The sequence below is a fragment of the Pongo pygmaeus genome, chromosome 23, assembly GCF_028885625.2.
Source record: "Pongo pygmaeus isolate AG05252 chromosome 23, NHGRI_mPonPyg2-v2.0_pri, whole genome shotgun sequence".
Classification (NCBI taxonomy): Eukaryota; Metazoa; Chordata; class Mammalia; order Primates; family Hominidae; genus Pongo; species Pongo pygmaeus.
In genome coordinates, this window is record NC_085931.1 from 49197819 (window position 1) to 49222584 (window position 24766).

The following is a 24766-nucleotide window of genomic DNA, read 5'->3' on the forward strand; positions in this document are numbered from 1 at the left end:
CTCTATCCTCTGCATGGAGGCTGGAGGCAGGGAGACCAGGCAGAAGGCTGCTGCAATTGTCCTGGAGCCAGATGCTGTGGCTTGAACGGAGGCCATGGCTGAGGGAAGAGAGAGAGAGGCTAGAGAGAAGTTAAGGAGATGAGATCACTAAAGCCTGGTGACTTGTTCACTGTGGGAGGGAGGGAGAGGGTGAGGTGAGTATGATGGCCTGGTTTCTCTCCAGGGTGACTGGGGAGGAGGTGGCATCATCAACCTGTTGGAGAAATTAGGTGGGGAGGGTGGTGCTAAGCTCCACTGAGTCAATGTGGAGTTAGACGTGCCAGGGAAGGGCAGGGGAAAATCCATGTCATCCATGCAGTTGCTTAAGCAGATCTGGTCCATGAGAGACAGCTGGGAGCCCAAAATAGAGATTTGGGAGTCCTCAACATCAGGTGGCACCTGAAATCTTGAGGTAGGGATAAGGTTCCCCAGTGATAAGAAAAGAAGGCAAAGGCTAAAGCTCTGAGCCTCGCTAAGAATTAAGAGGCCAAGATGGAGGGCCAGGGATGAAAGCTGAAAAGATAGGAGGGAAATCCAAGCTTTAGAAGGCAAGGGGAGGTAGGCACGTGGCTGCATGCCTGTAACCCCAGCTATTCAGGAGGCTGAGACCGGAGGATGGCTTGAGCCCAGGAGTTCAAGGTTACTGTGAGCTATGATGGCACTACTGCACTCCAGCCTGGGCAACAGAGGGAGACCCTGTCTCAAAACAAAAACAAAAACAAAAACACCAAGGAGAAAACAGTGTTTCCAAAAAGAGGGGAAAAATAGGCCAGGCACAGTAGCTCATGCCTGTAATCCCAGCACTTTGGGAGGCCGAGGTGGGTGGATCACCTGAGGTCAGGAGTTCGAGACCAGCCTGGCCAACATGGCGAAACCCTGTCTCTACTAAAAATACAAAAATGCCAGGTGTAGTGGCTCACGCCTGTAATCCCAGCACTTTGGGAGGCTGAGGTGGGTGGATGATGAGGTCAGGAGATCGAGACCATCCTGGCTAACACGGTGAAACCCCGTCTCTACTGAAAATACAAAAAATTAGCCGGGCGTGGTGGCAGGGGCCTGTAGTCCCAGCTACTTGGGAGGCTGAGGCAAGAGAATGGCGTGAACCCAAGAAGCAGAGCTTGCCGAGATCACGCCACTGCACTCCAGCCTGGGTGACAGAGCGAGACTCTGTCTCAAAAAAAAAAAAAAAAAAAATTAGCTGGTCGTGGTGACAGGCACCTATAATTCCAGCTACTCAGGAGGCTGAGGCAGGAGAATCACTTGAACCCAGGACGCAGAGATTGCAGCGAGCCGAGATGGTGACACTGCACTCCACCCTTGATGACAAAGCAAGACTCCATTTCAAAAAAAGAGGAAAAAAATTAAAAGGAAGGGAGATTGCAACACCATCGCATGCTGTCAAAGGTCAAGACAGATTAGGGCTAAAATTGGACCTGGATTTAGTAACAAAGAGGTCATTGGGACCCTGGCCAGAGTCCCTTCAGAGGTTTCTTGAGGGCAGCCCTCAGCCTGTGAGAGGGATTGGGAATGAGAGGCATTGAGAACCCCAAGGCAGTGAGTGGGGATGACTTGAGGTTTGCCCATAAAGGGAAGAAAAAACAAGGGTGGGTGTTAGGGTGAGGGTGGAGTGAAAGGTGGGGTTCAGGGGTGGCTGCTAGAGAGGACAGCCACTTGGAGACATTGCAGTCCCATCCCCAGTGTGGTGGCAGGTGCCTGTAGCCCCAACTACTTAGAAGGCTGAGGCAGGAGAATCACTTGAACCCCGGAGGCAGAGATTACAGTGAGCTGAGATCTTGCCACTGCACTCCAGCCTGGGCAACGGGGCGAGACTGTCTCAAAAAAAAAAAAAAAAAAAAAAAATCCAGACAACCCCAGTACCTACTGTTATTATTGTTGATGAATCACGTTGATGTGCCTAAGAGCTGTCATCTCACAAAATTCTATGAAGTATCTGTATCACCCCAACTTTATAGATGAAGAAACCGAGACTAGGAGGGCTGAAGCCATTTGCTTCAGAGAGAGGGGATGGGGACTGGGGTGTGGGCATGGGGATTCTGGAAGGAGGAGAGGTGGGTTCGGGGCAAGACAAAGGACAGCCTCTGAAGGGACTGGGAGGGAGAGGGAAGGGCAGGTGCAGAGGGTCGAGGCAGTGCCCATCACATGGCCTCTGCTTCCTCTGGAAGTGGCAGGAGAGCGGGTTCGATGGAGATGAGGATGAAGGCCTGCGGATGAAGGAGAAAGGCGAGTACTCCAGGGATTCCTGGCAGCTCTGAGGATCTGGCTGTGACTGGAGAAGATGACCTTGTCGTGACCGCAGCTGTTGCTGCAGTGGTGGTTGTGGTCGCGATGGTAGTTTCTCTCCAGAAGCCAGAGCAGCTGGCATGCAGGAGTGAAGTGCACGGAGCAGCAGTGCCCCAGTGATGGTTTTACAGGCTTGGCACAAAAGGACTCAGACCAGGGCTGGCACATCTCCAGGTATATTGAAGCTGCTGGGGGTGGGGAGGGGGGAGGTTTTAGAGGGAAAATGATGGAGGGCTGGGGAAAAATGGAGCATGTGCAGTACTGTTTCAGGTTCCTAAAATATCAGTTTGCAAACATAAAAATGTATTCTCTAAAATAGGCAAAGCACACGAACAAAAGAAGAAAAAACCCAACTGGTTAACAAGCAAATGGGAATGTGTTCAAGCTCATTCCTATTCAGAGAAATGCAAATTTAAATACAATAACGTCATTTGCCTAGGAAATTAGCAGAGCTTAGACAATGAAAACTCCCAGTGCTGGTGAAGTGGAGATGAATGGTTCATACTCACATGTGGGTGGGAAGGGCCCTTAGCAAATGGCTTCAGCCCTCCTAGCCTCAGTTTCCTCATCTATAAAGTGGGGATGATACAGATACTTCATAGAATTTTGTGAGACGACAGCTCTTAGGCACATAAATGTGATTCATAAACAATAATACGCCTGTAGTCCCAGCTACTTGGGAGGCTGAGGCAGGAGAATGGCGGGAACCCAGGAGGTGCAGCTTACAGTGAGCCGAGATCGCACCACTGCCCTCCGGCCGGGCAACAGAGCAAGACTCCATCTCAAAACAAAAACAATAACAGTAGGTACTGGGGTTGTTTGGATTTTTTTTTTTTTTTTTTTTTTTTTTTTTGAGGCAGTCTTGCTCTGTCGCCCAGGCTGGAGTGCAGTGGTGAGATCTCAGCTCGCTGCAACCTCTGCCTCCTGGGTTCAAGCGATTCTCCTGCCTTAACCTCCTGAGTAGCTGGGGCTACAGGTGCCCACCACCACACTGGGCTAATTGTTGTGTCTTTTAGTAGAGACCAGGGTTTCACCATGTTGACCAGGCTGGTCTCGAACTCCTGACCTCAAGTGATCCACCTTGGCCTCCCAACATGCTGGGATTACAAGCATAAGCCACTGCGCCCGGCCCGATTGTTTGGGGTTTGCTCAAACCTTTTTTCTCTCTGCTGAGCAATCACATTTCTAGCCCAGACTCAGGACCCTTGTATTTGCAGAAAGTGGCCCTGGTCAAGAGTCACCCTCTGCCAGGCCCTGCCTGGTGTGCCTTAGGATTGACAAAGTAGAGGGAAAGGAAGAGGAAGAAGAAGGGGAGGAGGGCACAAGATTCCTCCAGGATCCCACCCGGGGGTGCCCACGAGGAGAAATGGCGTGTGCTCTAATTATCGTCAGACTCTGAAGTGGCCCACGTGAAATATCAAATCTCTCCGGAACAAAACCTAGCAAGTCATTCCGGCGGGGGCAGCAGGAGAGAGTGCAGCCCTCGAGTTGGACAAGCCTGAGTTTAAGTCCTTCTCTGCCAGGGACTAGCTGTGCAATACTAGGCAAGTTTCCTCACCTGCCACGGTCTCGATTTCCTCATCTGAAACATGGCCATGATAATAGCTAAGTGCTAAGACATGGAGAGGATTGAGTGTGACCTGATACACGGGAGCACCACACCCGGCACCCAGGGCGTGCTCTCTGGGCCTCTCGGGGAACTGATCACTCTGTCCATTTCCTCTGCTTTTGACACCAGGGACCATTTCGTAGAAGACAACTTTTCCACAGATGGGGGTGGGGTGGGGGTGGAGAGTGGGAAGTGTGGGTGGGGGATGGTTTCGGGATGAAACTGTTCCAGTGGCCAGGCACAGTGGCTCATGCCTGTAATCCCAGCACTTTGGGAGGCTAAGGGGGGCAGATCACCTGAGGTCAGGAGTTTGAGACCAGCCTGGCCAACATGGCGAAACCCCGTCTCTACTAAAAATACAAAAATTAGACGGGCGTGGTGGCTCGTGCCTGTAGTCCCAGCTACTTGGGGGAGGCTGAGGTGGGAGAATCAGTTGAACCCTGAAGGGGTGGGTCTCCCCTCCAAACCTGTGGGTGTTTCTCGTTAGGTGGAACGAGAGACTTGGAAAAGAAAAAGACACAGAGACAAAGTATAGAGAAAGAAATAAGGGGACCCAGGGGACCAGCGTTCAGCATATGGAGGATCCCCCTGGCTTCTGAGTTCCCTTAGTATTTATTGATTATTTGTCGGTGTTTCTCAGAGAGGGGGATGTGTCATGGTCACAAGACAATAGTGGGGAGAGGGTCAGCAGACAAACACGTGAACAAAGGTCTTTGCATCATAGACAAGGTAAAGAATCCAGTGCTGTGCTTTAGACATGCATACACATAAACATCTCAATGCTTTGCTAAGCAGTATTGCCGCCCGCATGTCTCACCTCCAGCCCTAAGGTGGTTTTTCCCTGTCTCAGTAGATGGAACGTACAATCGGGTTTTATACCGAGACATTCCATTGCCCAGGGACGGGCAGGAGACAGATGCCTTCCTCTTGTCTCAACTGCAAGAGGCACGCCTTCCTCTTATACTAATCCTCCTCAGCACAGACCCTTTACGGGTGTCGGGCTGGGGGACGGTCAGGTCTTTCCCTTCCCACGAGGCCATATTTCAGACTATCACATGGGGAGAAACCTTGGACAATACCTGGCTTTCCTAGGCAGAGGTCCCTGCGGCCTTCCGCAGTTTTTGTGTCCCTGGGTACCTGAGATTAGGGAGTGGTGATGACTCTTAAGGAGCATGCTGCCTTCAAGCATTTGTTTAACAAAGCACATCCTTAATCCATTTAACCTTTAATCCATTTAACCCTGAGTTTGACACAGCACATGTTTCAGAGAGCACGGGGTTGGGGGTAAGGTCACAGATTAACAGCATCTCGAGGCAGAAGAATTTTTCTTAGTACAGAACAAAATGGAGTCTCATGTCTACTTCTTTCTACACAGACATAGTAACAATCTGATCTCTCTTGCTTTTCCCCACAGAACCCAAGAGGCGGAGGTTGCAGTGAGCCAAGATGGCTCCACTGCACTCCAGCCTGGGCGACAGAGTGAGACTCTGTCTCCAAAAAAAAAAAAAAAGAAAAAAGAAACTGTTCCACCTCAGGTCATCAGGCATATCTGGCCGTAGTTAGAGTCTCACAAGGAGCGCACAACCTGGATCCCTCAAAAGGGCAGCTCACAATAGGGTTCGCACTCCTATCTGAGACTCTAATGCCAGTGCTGATCCTACAGGAGGTGGAGCTCAGGTGGTGATGCTCACTCAGCCTGCTGGTTCCTAACAGGCCACGGACAAACGGTACTGGTCCTCGGCCTGCGGTTTGGGGACCCCTGCTGTAGAGGACTCCTCTCTCTAACCTGATATTATTGATCTTTTATTATATACTAAGCGCTGTGCCAGAGGCTTATAAGTGCAAACACATTATGTTGTTTCACAGCCTGTAAAGGAGGCACTATTAGTAAGCCCGGTTTATAGAGGGTGGAGATTACGTCAGCTGATGAGGCGTGGGGCCAGGATCTGAACCCCACAGGCTGACTTGAGAGTCCCTACTTTCAAAAAACAATTTTTTTTTTTGAGACAGAGTCTCGCTCTGTCGCCCAGGCTGGAGTGCAATGGCGTGATCTCGGCTCACTGCAACTTCTGCCTTCCAGGTTCAAGCGACTCTCCTGCCTCAGCCTCCTGAGTAGCTAGGATTATAGGCATGTGCCACAACTCCCGACTAATTTTTTTTTTTTTTTTAATTAAGTATAGACAGGGTTTTGCATGTTGGCCAGGCTGGTCTCAAACTCCTGACCTCAAGTGATCTGCCTGCCTTGGCGTCCCAAAGTGCTGGGATTACACTGCGCCTGGCCAAATTTTCTTTTCTTATAAGGACACTGGTCAGATTGGATTAGGGCCTACCGTGAATATTTTAATTTATTTATGCCTTTTAAAACTTTATCTCCAAATACAGTCACATTCTGAGATTTTTAGGCATTAGGACTTCAACATACACATTTTAACATTATGAAATTCCACCCATAACACTGTCTATCTATATGTATTATTTTCAGAACCATGTCAGAGTAAATTGCAAACATGAGGCCCTTTACCTCTAAATACCCCAGTGGGCCAGGCACGGTGGCTCACACCTGTAATCCCAGCTCTTCAGGAGGCCGAGGCGGGCGGATCACCTGAGGTCAGGAGTTCAAGACCAGCTTGGCCAACATGTGAAACCCCGTCTCTACAAAAATACAAAAATTAGCCGGGCATGATGGTGGGTGCCTGTAATCCCAACTACTCAGGAGGCTGAGGCAGGAGAATCACTTGAATCCAGGAGGCAGAGGTTGCAGTGAGCCGAGGTCGCGCCGTTGCACTCCAGCCTGGGTGACAGAACAAGACTCCGTCTCAAAAAAAAATAAATAAATAAATACTACAGTGTATATTTCCTAAAATCAAGGACACGTTCTCTTCTACGACCACAGGACAAGCATTGAAGTCAGGAAGTTGGGCATCCATGCGATAATTACCTCATCTACAAACCCCATGGCAATTTGTCCCTTACTGGTGATATTAATTTTGATCACTTAGCGAAGGTTGTGTCTGCCAAATTTCTCCACTGCAGAGTTATTATTTTTCCTTCCATAATTAATTATCATCTTGTGGGTAAATAACTTGAAACTATGTAAATACTTTCTCATCAAGCTTTCATATCCATTGGTGATTCTTGCTGCAACCCATGATTACTATCGTGGCTGCCTGATGGTCATTTTCTTTTTTTTTTTCTTCCTCTTCTTTTTTTAATAGAGACAAGATTTTGCCATATTGCCCAGGCTGGTCTCGAACTCCTGGGCTCAAGTGATCCTCCTGCCTCGGTCTCCCAAAGTGCTGAGAATACAGGTGTGAGCCACCATGCCCAGCCTGTGCTCCCACTTTTAAATAGGACATTGCACCATGGCCCTTGATCTTGACCAGAAAGGGAGCTACGTCTGTGGGAAGCAGTCCCTGCAGGGTGGATAATGAGGCACTGACCCCCTTGTTCTGGCAGGCTGGGGATGGGAGTAAAGGATCTAGGCAGCATGGTGTCCAGGAGTGTTGTTTAGGTCCACTGAGAATTCACTCACTAGCTGAGCACCTACAGTGTTCCAGGTGTGGCCCCAGCTCTTGAAAAGCTCATAAAAAAGGGAGTAGATTGGGAAGCTGAGGCAGAAGGAAGGCTTGAGGCCAAGGGTTCAAGATCAATCTATGCAATATGGTGATACCCCCATCTCTGCAAAAAACAGAAAAATTATCCAGGCACAGTGATGCACACTTGTAGTCCCAACTACTCGGGAGGCTGAGGTGAGAGGATCACTTGAGCCCAGAAGTTCAAGGCTGCAGTGAGCTATGATCATGCCACTGCACTCCAGCCTGGGCAACAGGGCAAGACCCTGTTTTGTTTTGTTTTGGTTTTGGTTTTAAAGGGGGTGGGGGTAGAGAAAATAGACAACTCACCATTGTGCAGTTTCTAAAATTGAGAACTTTCGTACCCCAAAGGTTAACCTAGGTGGCTCTTTCTGCTATGCACATGGAGAGGAGTGAGCAATTGGTTTTTAGAGATCCTTTTGAGTGCTAGACAAAGCTGCCTCAACATTTGGTCACTTGGGAAGCTAGTGGGCCAATCTGCATACCAAACCCACGGCCTGTGGGAGGGAAGGGAAAGAAGCCATAGTGTCTGGTGGACCAAGGCACAGAGGCAGGAAAGCAAGACAAGGGCACTGAAATCGAATTCGCTACATCAAGGAAAGTGGGGGGCCAGGCACGGTGGCTCACACGTGTAATCCCAACACTTTGGGAGGCCAAGGCAGGTGGATCACGAGGTCAGGAGATCGAGACCACGGTGAAACTCCGTCTCTACTAAAAATACAAAAAAAAAAAAAAAAAATTAGCCGGGCGCGGTGGCGGGCGCCTGTAGTCCCAGCTACTTGGGAGGCTGAGGCCGGAGAATGGCATGAACACGGGAGGTGGAGCTTGCAGTGAGCCGAGATCGCGCCACTGCACTCCAGCCTGGGGCGACAGAGCGAGACTCCGGCTCAGAAAAAAAAAAAAAAAGGAAAGTAGGGATCCTTGCTGGTGATCAGTGTGCCACACAGAGGCCTCCCAATTTGGAGAGGTCCTATGCCCTCCATAGTGGAGTAAGTGCCATGATGTCGGCTTCACAGGAGAGACTGTGGGAGCGATGGAATTTCAGCCAGTGGGAACATCATGAGCAAAGGAAAGCAGGGGATGAACAGCAACATCCACCCCACATGTGGCCTCCAAAGCCATCTCTTTTGGGTGGGGCTTCCCACCACGGCGCGCACCCCTCATGTTTATGTGGCCCTCCTCCCCTGGTTGCGATGTACCCCCAAACATCTGGGCCAGGAATCATTCAGACCTGGATTCCAATTCCAGTGCTTGTACTTCCTAGCTGAGTGAATTAAGAAAGTCACTTTCACCTCTCTGAGCCTCCAGTCATGTATTCCTTCAACATGTATTTACTGTGGGCCTACTATGTGCCAAGCACTATTCTAGGCACTGGGCAGGCAGTGGTGAACAAGATAAGCCTGGCCAGGCGCAGTGGCTCACCTCTGTAATCCCAACTCTTTGGGAGGCCGAGGTGGGTGGCCTGAGGTCAGGGGTTCAAGACCAGCCTGGCCGGGCATGATGACGCACTGGTAGTCCAGCTACTACAGGGGGGCTGAATTGCTTGATCCTGGGAGGCGGAGGTTGCAGTGAGCCAAGATTTTGCCACTGCACTCCATTCTGGGCAACAGAGTGAGACTCTGTCTCAAAAAAAAGAAAAAGAAACAAGGCCTGCCTTCATAAAACATACATTCTAGTTGGGGAAGACAGACAATAACCAGCACTCACATACATAAATGATGAAACACCCTACAGAAGTATTAAGATAATATAAGAACAAATTTCAAGGCTGGGTGCGGTGGCTTGCGCCTGTAATCCCATTACTTTGGGAGGCCGGCGTGGGTGGATTGCCTGAGTCCAGGAGTTTGAGACCAGTTTGGGCAACAGAGCAAAACCCCGTCTCTACAAAAAAAAAAAAAAAAAAAAAAAAAATACAAAAAATGAACCTAGCATGGTGGTGCATGCTTATGATCCCAGCTACTTGGGAGGCTGAGGTGGGAGAATGGCTGGAGTCCAGGAGAAGGAGGTTGCAGTGAGCCAAGATTGTGCCACTGCACTCCAGCCTGGGTGACAGAGTGAGACCCTGTCACAAAAAAAAAAAATTCAGAGGTGAAAACTGCTTTAATCAGGGTGGTCAGGAAAGGTGTCTCTGAGGCCGTGACATCTGGGCTGACGTGAAAGATGAGAAAGAGCCAGGCAAGTGAACAGAAGACCAGACAGCCAGTGCCAAGGGCCTGTCGCAGGAATGAGCTTGGTATGTTTGGGGGACAGAAAGAAGGGCACTGTGGCCGAAGAGCAGTGCATGAGGAGAGAGTGGCCAAAGGAGGTGTGTAAACAACCTGAGCTTTGTTTTGAGAAGAACATTGGCTGGTATAGAAAGACTTTGGAGGCAAAGTAGGGAGGCTATCTATCCGGAGGCTGCTGGCATTGTCCGGGTAAGATGATGGTGCCGAGACCAGGTGCCATGACTGGAGGTGGTGAGAAGTGGTCCTATGCAGGAGACCTGGAGACACTGCTAGCTTGAGTCCTGAGGTGGGGAGGAAGGGAGAGCCAGGGATGGAGCCAGGCTCCCAGGTTTTGGCTTGAGCAGCTGAGATGGGGTGGCAAGGGAGCGGAGGTAGGGCTGACAATCAGGAGCGGTTTTTGGGCCGAGTCCTCTTGCAGTCCCCATCTGACACCCATTGGATGCGCAGAGTGGGCAGCTGGCTATGAGTCTGGAACTCAGAGAAGCTGTTCGCTCTGGAAATACAAACCTGGGGCTCATAGCCATATAGATGTCAATTAAAGCCACGGGACTGGATGAGATCACTAAGGCAGAAGGTCTAGGTCGAAAGAAGAGGGCCAGGACCACTACCTGTAAAATGAGCCAATGACACCAACACCCAGGGGGCTCTCGCGAGGTGTCACGTGAACGCACCCAGCAAGCACTGGAACCAGGCAGAGAATCGCGGCAGCCCCGGGGGCGGGGTTTCCAGGGGGCGGGGTCATACGGGGGCGGGGCCGAGGGACCAAGCGGCCGCTCCTGGCCGGAGGGCGGCCGGGGCGGTGACGTCACCGCATGACTGGGTTTTTATGAATGAAAGGAATCCTGTGAGTGAGTAATTCCGGGAAGCTAGCCTTACAACTCTGCGCGGCCTCGGCCCCCTGCGCCGCCCGCCCCACAACAAAACTCAGCGCAGCGCTCCCGGGCGCCCGGTTCAGAGCGACCTGCGGCTCAGAGCGGAGGGGAGACTGACCAGAGCGCGGGTCGGGACAGCGGCGAGACGCGCGCGTGCGAGCGCGCCGGGCCAAACGGGCCCAGAAGCGGGTGAGGAACGGGGGGCCAGGAGGACGGTGCACGGGACCCCAAGGCGGCAGGGTTTCTGGGACGCGCCTGGGGTGGGCGCCCGGGCCCGATCCGTCGGGGCTCCCGGGGCTCCATCGCCCGGACGGCTCGGGGCGGGGAGAAGGGAGCGGCCGTCCCGGGAACGCCGAGGACGGGGCCGAGGCCAGCTCGGCGGAGTGGGGGTGGAGACGGGGCCCCTTCCCGGGGCGCAGGCGGGTAGGCGGCGGCGCCGGGAGGAAGGGGCAGCGCAGGCTGGCGATCTCCGCGTCCGCCCGGCGGGGGCGGGGGCGCTGTGCTCCTACGTGACTCGGTGGGAACAGGCCCTGGCCCGGCGCCCGCGGGCGGTGCGTGCGCGGTTTGTTTACGTCCGAGGGCGGGCGGGCGGGCGTGTGTTCCCTGGCGGGCGGCCTGGGTATCCTGCCCGGTGCGTGCGTGCTCTGTGTACCTCGAGGGGCGTGTGTGCGTGTGTTGTGCTTGTGTGTGCGTGTCTGCGCGCGCGCTCCCTGGGGCCTGTACACCAGCAGTGTGTACCTCGGAGAGGGCGTGCCCTGGGCCGGCCACCGGAGTAAACGCGGAACAAGGACCCGAGCGAAGGAAGCGGACCCGTGCGTCTTCGCACGGGGTCTGGGAATTCTGTCCCGGGCCGCCCCAGTCCTACTACCCAGGGCTGTCCGTCCCCCGCTCTCCCCGGAGTTTCCCAGGGCCTCCGCCACGTGACCCCAGTGTTTGTCTCCCGCCCAGAGCCCGCGCCCGCAGCCGCAGGGTGGGGCAAGGTATCAAACACCCCACCCAGCTGCGCCAGGAGTCAGGGGTGTGAGCCATCCCCGCTTGGCACCCTGGTGGATCTGGTGACAAAGTGAGTTGGAGCCCAGGTTCTTGTCCCCAGATTTTGGGGCTTCCTGGGGAGGGAAGAACCAAGGGACTCTCGTTCTTCCCCAGGGTTGCCCATCCCCTCAGTCCCATGAGAACAGGAAGGGCCAGAAAACCTTGACTGCAAAGGTGCGGGGCAGGGAGAGGACCACAGGCTTTCTAGCTAGTCCGGGTTCTGGAGGCTGTACCTGCTAGGTCGTGGAGGATGGGGCGGAGCCGGTTTCCGTCCTCCTGGTAGTTTCAGTTCACAAGTGAGACTAGTGAGACTAGACTGACCCACAGCTGGACGCCGGAAGCTAGCTGAGGCTCTGAGCCAGCCGACAGACCCCTAGTTCTCACCCTGGGCCAGGCAGGGTCAGCAGGCAGTGGGATAGGCCTCTGACTGCACGAAGGGTTAATAAGTGAGGGGTGGGGCCTGACCTAGCCGCCACCCACCCACTCACCCAATAGCCCTGCAGAAAGCACCTGTTTGTCGTAGCCGCCTGCAGGATGGGCTGGGGGCTAGAGATTCCTTGTCTTAATCCACCTTCCCCCTCCACCCACCCACGGCCTATGGAATGGTAGGAGGGGAGCAATTGAACTTGCTAGGGTGAGGAACCAATGATCTTTTGACTTTGAATCTTTGAACCCTGGGTGAGCTCTGCTATAGCAGCCGGGACCCTCAGTGTTCCCATCTACCACTGGAACTAGATAACAGCCAGGATGGCAGGATGGTGGGTAGAAGGGGGAAGCTCTGGAAGTCTCTGCAGACGGCGTATTTTCCAGGTGAATTGTGGAAGAGAAAGCAGAGCTGACAGCCCCATGCCAGGAGCTGGGGGTACCCAAGAGTAGGTGGGGTTTGAGTCAGGGGGGTTGGGGCCAGGAGCACAGGAACCAGACAGGCCCACCCTCAAAGCTGGGCAGGAAACATTCCAAAGTAGGGCCTGGGGTCAGGGGATGAGGGGAAGTGGCTGGTTGACTCAGTCCCAGATGGAAAGTTAGCATTGAGAGGTTTAACTTCCCATTGAATCACCCCTGGGCTCTGCATTGCCATTGGGCCCTTGTCCTGGACCAGATGCCAGGGATGAGATGAACAGACCAGATCCAGAGACTGCCCTCTGGGAGCTTACAGCTCAGCAGCGGACACAAAGTTGAAAAAAGATCCACAGAAGTAAATGCAAAACACAGCTGAGATGGGTGATGTGAGGGAGAAGTCACTGTGGTTTGAAAGTACATAACAGCGCTCTGACTTAGCCAGGGCAATCAAGGAAGGCTTCCCTGGGGAGGTGACTAGTGCGCTGAGTCTGATAGTGGTGGTTGTCTGTGAAGCCCTTGAAGGCAGGAGCTGGGATTCACTTCAGGGTCTCCAGGGCCCAGCACAGAGCCTAGAACATAGTAGGTGCTTCTTGGATGTTTGCTGATTGAATGAATGAGCCCTGGATCCCTGTCCTCGAAGAGCTCCACAACACATGGAGAAAAAGGCCTGGGAACCCCAGAGAAACAGGAAGCCAGGGCAGGGGCTGGGGGAATCTTGAAGCAGTCTCCCAAAAGCAGGCAGATCCTTCAGGACTCAGGCAACTTCCTCCCTCACACACACAGGCATGCACTGCCCACTTGTCTCTTTGGGAAACATTCAGGGATAGTAGAATTTGCTGTCTGTTCATTCATTTGTTAGCATATGATCCTGGGAGAGAGTGGACAGGAATATGGTTGAGGCCTGAGGACCCTACTGTGTTGGCTTGCGGGGAGGCTGACATTGCAGGGTTTTGAAATGAGCCAAGCACAGACAGGCTCGTGGGTTTGTGTCAGCAGTGATTCCTCTGACAGCTCTTGGGGGAGGATCAGTGATGGGGATTGGAGACGGAGGGCAAGGCAAGAGGCTGGTGAGCAGGCGGCTGTGGGCATGGTCCAGATGAAAGAGGAGGTGGTCTGTGGCTGTGCAGGTGGAGAAGAGGGCTAGTCTGATAGTCTGATAGTTTGCATCTCATGCCCCCACCTCCAGGAAACCTTCACCGTTTTCCTTTCCCTACCTCCATTCTGCTGGTGGTCTTGGAGCTCTGGGCCAGAATCTGAAACTCTAAACTCGGAGATAGTCATTGTTGGAAGGTACCTTAGGCTCGGAGGAGGTTTGGCATATTGGGAAAACTGAGGCCCAGAGAGAGGGAGTGCCATACCTGAAGCCACACAGCAAGTGTGAGAGGGTGCCTGAACTGGGGCTGGAACCCCAGGCTGTTGGTTCTCTGTGGTGCTTGGTTCTTCCAGCCTTGCTCCCCTTCCAGCAGGGAGGAGGCTCCAGCAGTGCTGGCTGCCAAGAGCTAGAAAAACACATTTTTTCCCTCTGTCCTCACAGAGCGAGCAGAATGGCTCAGCAGCCAGAAAGGAGCCCATGCCAGCGGGTGGGCCTTCTACAGGATGTCTCTGGAGTGGACTGGTGGGGCCAGGGAAGGGGACATTGGAGGGTTGTGGCTGCTGACTGGACAAGGCAGTTGTCAGTCCCTCAAGAGTCACCTCTCTCCTTATGCCTCCGGAAGACGTCATGAACCTGCAGACCCTGGAGGTCAGCTCTGCTGGCTTCCAAGGGAAGAAGCCAGGGAGAGGTGGCGGTGGCCGGCATAGAAGACAGAGGACCCCTGGGTTCCAGTCCGCCACTGCTACCAAACAGTGGCTTGGTTGCCTCAGGTGCTGAACAGGGGATCAGATCAGCTACTATTTCTCAGGCCCAGGGTCAGCCAGCCTGGCAAAGGCAGAGGACCCAGGCCCCTTGGCAGCCCCTGGCCTGGGGTTGGCAGCAGAAAGCCTGAGGTTACCAGAAAGTTCCCCCTTCTTGTGACTTTCCCTCTGTGATTGCCTGACTTTGCTGAGCTAGGTCATTCCTGGGCAAACGTGGGTGCCTCAGCTGACATCCAGGATGCGGTTGAGGGGGCTGAGGCTGGGACAGGGGGGCATGGAGGAGTGGGAGAAGAGCAGGTTCAAAACCTTCCTAGCACCTGAGGGTATTTACAATCACAGACAGCTTCCGCTATTATCAAGGGCAGGGAATGGCTGATGGTTCCATCTCTCGGGCCTGGTCTGGAGGCAGTGTTGAGGACTCTAGGCTGTGTCTAAGCTCAGGAGAAAACAGTTCTGTGCTGAGAAAGACTCAGGGGCTGTGGCCTGCCTCACTGGGAATCGGTGCTGTGTGTGGTTAGTGATGTCTCTGTTGCTTGTGGATAGTGGGATGATGGTGAGATGAGGTGATCTTTCTTGCCTACGCCTCTTTTTTTTTTTTTTGATGGAGTCTCGCTCTGTTGCCCAGGCTGGAGTCCAGTGGCTTGTTCTCAGCTCACTGAAACCTCCACCTCCCGGGTTCATGCAATTCTCCTGCCTCAGCCTCCCAAGTAGCTGGGACTATAGGTGTGTGCCACCACACCCGGCTAATTTTTGCTTTTTTTTTTTTTTTTTTTTTTTAGCGGAGACAGGATTTCACCATGTTGGCCAGGCTGTTCTTGAACTCCTGGCCTCAGATGATCTGCCCACCTTGGCCTCCCAAAGTGCTGGGATTACAGGCGTGAGCCACCACGCCTGGCCTTGCCTAAGCCTCTTATATTTTAAACACTAAGATTATTATGATCATTCCCACTTAGCAACGAATCCAGGACTCAGGAAAAATGACTTGTGCGTGAGGCCAGATTGTGCCTCTGAGGTTCTGTATCAGCCACAGCACCCAACGGGCAGTTGATTAACTTGCGTGGGGAGAGGCTTCCCTTCTCCCATTGGGTCTTTCTGTGTAGCTCAGGTGGCCAAGCATCACTGCACGTGCCAGCTCCCCAAGCAGCTGGCAAGGGGGCCTGGATACTTAGCTGTAACTTGCAAATCATATCCCTAGCGGGCCCAACACAAATCCTGGAGAATCAGAGCTGGGGTGGCCTTGGAACCTGGCAAGTCCAGCTTCATCTTCACAGGGCTAGGGAAACAGGGCCCAGGGAGGTCGCCCTGCCAGGGCCACACAGGGAGGAGGTGTGTGGCTCCATGTGGCCTCAGGCCTGAATTCTATTATTATTATTATTATTATTATTATTTTTTTTTTTTTTTTTGAGATGGAGTCTTGCTCTGTCGCCCAGGCTGGAGTGCAGTGGCGTAATCTCGGCTCACTGCAACCTCTGCCTCCCAGGTTCTAAGCGATTCTCCTGCCTCAGCCTCCTGAGTAGCTGGGACTACAGGTGTGTGCCACCAGGCCCAGCTAATTTTTTGTATTTTTAGTAGAGACGGGGTTTCACCGTGTTAGCCAGGATGGTCTCAATCTCCTGACCTCATGATCCGCCCACCTCAGCCTCCAAAAGTGCTGGGATTACAGGCGTGAGCCACCTTGCTTGGCCATCTTTTTTTTGAGACGGAGTCTCTCTCTGTCACCCGGGCTGGAGTGCAGTGGCGTGATCTCGGTTCAGTGCAAGCTCCATCTCCGGGTTCACACCATTCTCCTGCCTCAGCCTCCCCGGTAGCTGGGATTACAGGCGCCCACCACCACGCCTGGCTAATTTTTTTTTTTAAGAGGCGGGGTCTTGCTTTGTCACCCAGGGAGTGCAGTGGCAGGATCACAGCTCACTACCGCCTGGAATTCCTGGGCTCAAGGGTTCCTCCTGCCTCAGCCTCCTGAGTAGCTGGGACTACAGGTGTGCACCACTGCACCTGGCTAATCTTTTTATTTTTTGGAGATGGAGTCTAGCCATCTTGCCCAGGTTGGTCTTGAACTCTCAGGCCTGAATTCTACCACATGCTGGCTGTATGAGCCTGGACTACTCTATTGTCCTCTCTGGGCATTACCTCAGGGTTGGGCAAACCAGGGAGGTGATGGTGTGAAGGGACCAGGTTTCAGTCCTGGGCCTTTGCAGATATTCATTCACACCTATTGTGTGACTTCAGGCAAGTGATGCCCCTCTCTGGGTCTCTACCTCCCCTTGGGGAAAGTGAGGAGGCAGGACCTGATGGCCTCTAAAGGCCTTTCCTGCAGTTCCCTGTGTGACCCCAGCCAGCTGGGAGACGCTGAATCAGAGCGAGACCCCAGTGCTGGCTACAGGCCTGACCCCTCCTGGACAGACAGCAGTTCTAACCTCCCAGGTGCTCACTGACCTCTACAGAGTATACCACTTGATTCCACCAAAACCCTGCGAGGCAGGTATTGTTCTGATCCTTTAGATGGGAAAGTGGAGACCGAGAGAGATGGAGTGGCTCACCCCAGGTCACACAGCCTGAGAAAACAGAGATGGGACTTAAACCCAAGCTTGACTCCCAATCCAGTGCTCCTTTCCCTGTTTGCCACACCCCGCCTTTGGGCCCAAAATCACGTGGCTGAGATCCCCTCTGCTCTCTTCCCATTCGCTTAGCATCTGTACTGTCTCTGCCAACAGGCCCAAGGAAGCAGCTGGAGAGGAGGAAGAATTAGAGACAGGGCCAGGAGGTACTGAACTACGTTTTGGCTTGGAACTTGGTTTGGACAGTGACAAGCTGGGTGATGGCATCAGAGACTCTGCCCATCCACCCTTCCCCAGTGCCTGCTCCCTGCCATCTTGAGATGGGTGGCCTCAAGCACCCAGAGCTGACTCAGCCTCTCCCTGTCTGGTGGAGAGACAGCAAGGAAATACAACCCATTACACACAGGGGTGGGGGTGCTTAACAAGTCCTAGGGATCAGGGAGGGCTTCCTGGAGGAGGAGATGTCTACACCCAGGGCAGAAGGATGAGTAGGAGTCAGCCAAACAAAGTAGAGGGGAGTGAGGGGAGAGAAATGTCACAGGGTGGGAGGTGGCTCAGAGGCAAGAAAGCGCGGGTAGGAGGAAGTGAAAGAAATTCTGTGTGGCTGGAGCACAGTAGAGGTGGCAGTGGTGGGAAATGGGTGTGGGGCTGGACACACAGGGCCTGGGGTGCTGTGAGGGTGGGTCTGGACTCTGTTCTTAGGATAGTAGGGAACCATGGAAGGTTTTTTTTGTTTGTTTTTGAGACGGGGTATCATTCTGTCACCCAGGCTGGAGTGCAGCGGCGCGATCTCGGCTCACTGCATGCTCCGCCTCCCAGGTTCATGCCATTCTCCTGCCTCAGCCTCCCGAGTGGCTGGGACTACAGGCACCCGCCACCACACCCGGCTAATTTTTTTTGTATTTTTTAGTAGAGACAGCGTTTCACCGTGTTAGCCAGGATGGTCTCAATCTCCTTACCTTGTGATCCGCCCGCCTCAGCCTCGTAAAGTGCTGGGATTATAGGCGTGAGCCACTGCGCCCAGCCGAACCATGGAAGGTTTTAATCTGCCTGGTAGCATGGTCAGATTCACGTGGTGCAAAGATTGTCCAGCTGCTGTGTGGGGATGAGCTGAGACCAGCAGGGAGGCGTGCTGGGACCTCCCCATGTGTGTGTAGGGCGGTGAGGGTGACCACTTAAGAGGCCTGCATTGGGTTGGGCGTGATGGCTCACACCTGTAATCCCGGCACTTCAGGAGGCCGAGGCAGGTGGATCGCCTGAGGTTAGGAGTTCGAGACCAGCCTGACCAATATGGTGAACCTCTGTCTCTACTAAAAATACAAAAATTAGCTGGGCGTGGTGGTGGGCGCCTGTAGTCCCAGCTATTCAGGAGGCTGAGGCAGAGCGAATCGCTTGAACCCAGGAGGCGGAAGTTGCAGTGAGGTGAGATCCTGTCACTGCACTCCAGCCTGGGCGACAGAGCGAGGCTCCATCTCAAAAAAAAAAAAAAAGAAAAAGAAAAAAAAAAGGGCCTGCTTTGAAGGCTAGGATGAGTGAGGTTGACACGTAAACGTCTCCAGATAGTGTCTGAAAGGTCAGGGTAGCCAGCAGATCTCATATGACTTTTCCAGGTAGGATGAGAAGTGCACAGAGGCCCCCAAGGAGAGCTAGGTGGGCAGCCAGGGCCTGAGCCCCCTAGATTTGGAGTGCTAGGCAGGGAAACTGAGGCCAGAGCCCAGGCTAAGCCGGCATGTTCAGCAGTGGGGGTTGCAGCTCAGGGGTCACCCCATGAAGCCACTGGTCTTCACCGTGGATCCGCACAGGGGTCTAAAGCTGCCTGGGTCCTGACCTGGCACTCTGGGTCCACCCAGCTACCCCCAGCGAAACCTGGGTGACTCCTAAGACTCTCCTGCTTAAGGGCCACAGTGGCTGCCCCTGTCAGGGGATCTCTGCAAGGGCCAACTTCCTTCTGTCCCACTCCTTCCTTCCCTCTGAGCTGCCAGACCCCCTGACTGTGTGGGCCGGGAGGGGCTGGGGAGTTTCCTGAGAAGCCCTGGACTGTCCCCACCTCAGCCTGAGTCACACTGAGAACTCAGCAAGGATTCCTTGAGCATCTGTGAGGTGCCAGGCGCTGTTCTCGGCATGGGGGAGGCCACGGTGAATTAGGTATAAGTTCTGCCCTCATGGAGCTGGCATTCTAATCGGGGGGCTGGGAGGGACAGACACTGAACAAATACCCATCATATATGTGAGTGATGATAATTACACATGGGGAAACCTGAGGTGGGGAAGGGACATGGGGAGTGTGTGTGTGTGTGTGTGTGTGTGTGTGTGTGTGTGTGTGTGTGTGTGTGTGTGTGTGTGTGTGTGTATCAGGGGTTGCAAATTCTAAATTGAGTGAACATGAGATTTGAAGAGACCTCAGGAGGTGATGGACCTCAGGAGGATAGTTGTTGAAGGAGCATGTGGCTGTCAGGCCTGTGGGAAGGGGGATTAGGCGATGAGAAGCCCTCACTGGTCTAGGGATGGCTGCCCGATCTGCCTAGGGCATGCTGAGTTAGTATGGGGCAGCCCCTAGGCGGTTGGGAAAACTTTCCCAAAACAGAGGTCTAGATGAAGGAGGCCTGGGGAGAGAGGGGACTGGCTGATGTTGTATCGTACAGGGTGCCGGATGGGCTTTGTGAAAAGGCATTTACTGGTGCACATATGCTGTGTGTACTTTTCTGTGTGTAGGTTATACTTTAAGAAAAGTTCTGAAAAATTGGCCGGGCACAGTGGCTCACACCTGTCCAGCACTTTGGGAGGCCGAGGTGAGTGGATCACCTGAGGTCAGTAGCTCAAAACCAGCCTGGCCAACATGGCGAAACCCTGTCTCTAAAAATAAAAATAAAAATAAACTAAAAATACAAAAAATTAGCTGGGTGTGGTGGCAGGCACCTGTAATCCCAGCTACTTGGGAGGCTGAGGCAGGAGAATTGCTTGAACACGGGAGGCGGAGGTTGCAGTGAGCCAAGATCGCGTCACTGCACTCCAGCCTGGGTGACAGAGTGAGACTCTGTCTCAAAAAAAAAAAAAAAAAAAAGAAAGAAAGAAAAAGAAAAGTTCTGAAAAATCAAATCAAAGGCACATGTCCAAGCCCCATGTGGAAGAATGGTCAGGAGAGGGACATCTATTCATTTGGTGCACACTTACTGAGCCATCTACTATATACCAGGCACTGATTTAGGCATATTGATGCCGTGGTGACACAGGCAAGGCCTCTGCCTTCATTGGCTTCCATTTTGGTGGAGGAGGAGTGGGAAGGAGAAACAAATCATAGATGAGGAACCAAGCATGAGAAATGCAGAAGAGGTGACTGTTACAAGGGTTAATAGGCAGGGTTATGTGATGTGACGCAAAGAGGCGTTTAGCCAGAATGGTCAAAGAGGACCTCTTGAGGAGGTGACATTGGGCAAAGACCTAAATGATGAGGAGTCACCATGGGGGGCTAGAACAGTAAAGAGAACAGCGTGTGCACAGCTCCTGAGGCTGGAAGGAGCCATTCAAGGAGGCCTGAGGACCAATGTGGAGAGAGGAAGGTGGCAGGTATGAATCAGCTCTAAGATAGCAGAGGCCTTGAATGGCAAGGTAGTGAGTTTGGATTTTATTCTAAATGGGAAAACAAAAACAAAACAGTGACTTTGACCTCCTTTCTACCCTAGGTCTGCAGCCCAGAGGGCACCTTCTGCAAACATGTCTGTGGATCCCCTATCCAGCAAAGCTCTAAAGGTGAGGAGGCAGCCTCTGTCAACCCAGTGAAGCCCTCCCTCCCTGCCCATGCAGAGCCTCCTCATCCCAACTTCCCCTTCTTTCCTGGAATCCCCTGGGTGGCTCAGCAGGCGCCAGGCCTTCATGATGCCAGAGGGAAGGGCCACAGCCACGGGCTGGGACCAGGAGGCCTGGGCTCTGGTCACAGGCTGCATGTCCCTGGGGTAGGTCACTTCCCTCTCCAGGCCTTCTTCCCCATCGGGTCAATGTCCCCTGGGGCATTCAAAGGTGCTTTCCGGCCTGGGTTTCTCTGGCTGAGTCCAGGGCTTGGCGCTAGGTTAGAATTCAGGCTGAGCCCCGGGGTGGCATCCTTTTGTGTCCCGATCCTGGTCTGGCCCGGTTTCCCCTTCCCGGATTCCTGCTCCCCTTCGGGGTTTTGGATCAAGTCCAGCCACCACCTCGGCGGCTAAGGCGGTGAAAGAGGAACACCGGGGGTGGAGCGGGGGGGCCCGTCCCCAGTCCCTGGGCCTCAGTTTCCTCATGCCCGCAGATCAAGCGAGAGCTGAGCGAGAACACGCCGCACCTGTCGGACGAGGCGCTGATGGGGCTGTCGGTGCGCGAGCTGAACCGGCATCTGCGCGGGCTCTCCGCCGAGGAGGTGACACGGCTCAAGCAGCGGCGCCGCACACTGAAAAACCGTGGCTACGCCGCCAGCTGCCGCGTGAAGCGCGTGTGCCAGAAGGAGGAGCTGCAGAAGCAGAAGTCGGAGCTGGAGCGCGAGGTGGACAAGCTGGCGCGCGAGAACGCCGCCATGCGCCTGGAGCTCGACGCGCTGCGCGGCAAGTGCGAGGCGCTGCAGGGCTTCGCGCGCTCTGTGGCCGCCGCCCGCGGGCCCGCCACGCTTGTCGCGCCGGCCAGCGTCATCACCATCGTCAAGTCCACCCAGGGCTCGGGGTCTGGCCCCGCCCCCGGCCCGGACCCCGCCCACGGCCCGGCCTCCTGCTCCTAGTGCCCGCCCCCGCCATGCCTCAGCCACGCCCCTCCGGCCCCAGCTCCCTCCCCAAAGTGCCTGAGCGCCGCCTCTGTGCCCAGGTCCCATTTCTCTGCAGCACTGGCCCCTTGGTGCACACACATTCCCTCCGTGGGCCCTGTCTTCCTCTTGCAGCCCCCAAAACTGGGACCGAATGACTCTGGGAAGGGGAACTTTGGTAGGTTGGGGATGGGGCAGAGGTCTGTATCTGGGATCGCCCTTGGCTGAAAGTTTAGCCTTTTTAGATTGAGAGATACAGAGCCGGCTTAGAGAACAGCTGTTGGGGGAGAAGAGGGCACCCCTCATCTTGGAAACTGCTCTGATTGTGCCAATATGCCCTCCAAACCCTCCCAGGATTCAGAGCTAGGTTTGGCTGTCTGTGACTTACGGGGCCGTCCTGCTGAGAAATTGCACTGAAGAGATGCCCCCGCCTCTGGTTGGGCCTGGGGGTGCCTGGCCTTCTGAAACTAAAAGAGTGGGTGAGAAGACTAGTGAAACCCAGTTCACAGATGGGGAAACAGGCCTGAGGTCACATTTCACTTAGTGGTTGTGTTGGGACCAAAACCCGGGTTTCCTCACTGCTGCCCTAATATTCCAGCCATGGTTTTCAGGGGCACAGTGGACAGGGACTCAGAGACGTGGTGGGAGGGCCTCCCTGGCCTGGGAGACCGCTGTCTGCAAGGGAGGAGGAGAGAAGCAGAGGGAGAGAGAAGGTGACATGGATGGAAGAGTGGGAAGGAGGTGGCCTGGCTCAGCCCTAGGCTGTCCTGCAGCCAGGATGTCCGGGGGCTGGCCAGTCAGAGAAAGGGGGCCATGGACTGCTGTGGCAAATAGGGAGACAAGGAGACAAACCCTGCAGTCCTACTACAGTCTGGAGTGGGGTCCTAAGAAGAAGGGTCCCACCTCAACCCCTGTCAGTGTCCACTGTGGGGTGGGGGCTGACCCCTGCCTTTGATTGTCATTCTCCTGGGAAGCCCAGCCTCAGTCCCTCCCCGAACACTGTCCACACTGCCCCTCCCCACTGTTTATTTATTGCACGGATCTAAGTTATTCTCTCCAGCCAGAGCCCGAGCTCCTGCTCCCTGGGAAAAGTGGCGTATGGCCCTGAGCTGGACTTTATATTTTATATCTGCAAATAAATCACATTTTATCTTATATTTAGGGAAAGCCGGAGAGCAACAACAAAAAATGTTTAAGCCGGGTGCAGTGGCTCACATCTGTAATCCCAGCACTTTGGGAGTCCAAGGAGGGGGATCGCTTGAGTCCAGGAGTTTGAGACCAGCCTGGACAACATGGTGAAACCCCATCTCTACAAAAAATACAAAAATTAGCCATGCGTGGTGGCTCATGCCTGTAGTCCCAGCTACTTGGGAGGCTGAGGCAGGAGGATCACTTAAGCCCAGAAGGCAGAGGTTATAGTGAGCTGAGATCGCACCACTGCACTCCAGTCTGGGCAACACAGCAAAGTCCTGTCTCAAAAAAAAAGTTAAAAAATATTGCCCGGCTCCTAGAAGTTATTTATTTCCTGACTTACAGCAAGCGAGTTATTGCCTTCTGTATTTTGTAGACTTTCTAAATAAAGTCAAATTCTTTTTCCACAGAGAATAAGTGTGTATCCTGGACTGTGTTTTTTGGGGAGGGGTGTCTAAAATGGGGTTCTGCTTTCAACCCTTGGGGCTTCTGGTGGCGGGGAGGGCTAGTGCACATCACCAGCTATTGCACAGGGTATGAGGTGGAGGGGAGACGGCGACAGAGACCAGTGGTGCTGAAACTTCCATGCTTCCTTTTGGTTGCTTAGAGCACAGGAGCTCCTGGGAAGACAAAGCCATGAGCGCAATGAAATTTAGGACTGGATTCTGGCGGAGCATGGTGGCTCACACCTGTAATCCCAGCACTTTGGGAGGCTGAAGCAAGAGGATCATTTGAGACTAGGAGTCCAAGACCAACCTGGGCAACATAGTGACACCCCATCTCTACAAAAAATAAAGAAATAATTAGCTACGTGTGGTGGTACACGTGCCTATTGTTCCAGCTACTGAAGAGGCTGAGGTGGGAGGATCACTTGAGGCCAGGAGTTTGAGACAAGGCTGGGCAACATAGCAAGACCCCCATCTCTACAAGAAATTTAAAAGTAAGAAAACAGGCCAGGCACAGTGGCTCACACCTGTAATCCCAGCACTTTGGGAGGCTGAGGTGGGTGGATCATTTGAGGTCAGGAGTTCAAGACCAGCCTGACCAACATCGTGAAACCCTGTCTCTACTAAAAATACAAAACAAACAAACAAACAAACAAAACATAGCCGAGTGTGGTGGCGCATGTCTGTAGCCCCGGCTACTTGGGAGGTTGAGACAGGAGAGAATCGCTTAAACCCGGGAAGCGGAGGTTGCAGTAAGCTGAGATCGCGCCACTGCACTCCAGCCTGGGTGACAGAGCAAGACTCCATCTCAAAAAAGAAAAAAAAAAAAAGAAAACAATTAGCCAGTCATGGTGGTGTGGTTGAGTCCAGGAGTTTGAGGCTGCGGTGAGCTATGATCGCACCACTGCACAATCTAGGTGACAGAGACCCTGTCTCAAATGAAATTTAGGGTTAAATTCCCTGGGCATCCCTTTAGTGAACAGACAGTCCCACCCAGAGAGGAAAAAACCCAGATTTCAGAGTAATTTTTCCAGCACTTTCACATTGAGGTCTGATTTTCTACAGCCAAGTAGAAACTATCTTCCCCATGTTTCGGAATGCCCAGGGAGGCAGGGAGAGTGGCTTTCCCAGCCCCCATCTGCAGGCCTAAACCATAACCCTGTGTCTTGTCCTAGGCCTCAAACTCACTAATTGCAACCCAATCTGCCAGCCCTTCTGGGGCACCCTGAAGAGGGAGTGGAGTGTACTGTGGTCTGTGGGTCACAGCAATTGGGGTTTGAATCTAGGTGTCTGTTCTCAGCTGTGGGATCTTTGGTACTTATTTGGTTTCTTACAGCCTCAGTTTACCCATCTGTAAAATGAAGATGCTATGGGGCATTATGTGCAAAAAACCCTGGAGACCCCTGGGGCTGCAGGTTTTAACACTCCGAACACACATTTACAGTGGGCA

At 53.5% G+C, this 24766-nt stretch overlaps 1 protein-coding gene across 3 annotated transcripts; it reads left to right on the plus strand.

The window, feature by feature from the left end:
• The first annotated feature begins 10517 nt into the window (after positions 1-10517).
• Positions 10518-23284, plus strand: MAFF (MAF bZIP transcription factor F). Of its 3 annotated transcripts, none has more exons than XM_054469531.2 (4): positions 10605-10828; positions 19636-19712; positions 20604-20670; positions 21200-23284. In XM_054469531.2, the coding sequence occupies exons 3-4, from the start codon at positions 20635-20637 to the stop codon at positions 21656-21658; spliced, it is 495 nt and encodes a 164-aa protein (XP_054325506.1). In that variant the 5' UTR covers positions 10605-10828; positions 19636-19712; positions 20604-20634; the 3' UTR covers positions 21659-23284. The 3 variants fall into 3 exon arrangements, with proteins under 3 accessions (XP_054325505.1, XP_054325506.1, XP_063519314.1); XM_063663244.1 differs by lacking the exon at positions 10605-10828 and adding an exon at positions 14971-17774 and having other exon boundaries at positions 18285-19712; XM_054469530.2 differs by lacking the exon at positions 19636-19712 and having other exon boundaries at positions 10518-10828.
• The last annotated feature ends 1482 nt before the right edge of the window (positions 23285-24766 follow it).

Excerpts from the sequence above, each read along its gene's own strand:
- MAFF (XM_054469530.2), top strand. The coding sequence starts at position 20,635 with ATGTCTGTGGATCCCCTATCCAGCAAAGCTCTAAAG. Across the intron at positions 20,671-21,199 it reads TATCCAGCAAAGCTCTAAAG|ATCAAGCGAGAGCTGAGCGA; the intron begins GTGAGGAGGCAG and ends TCATGCCCGCAG.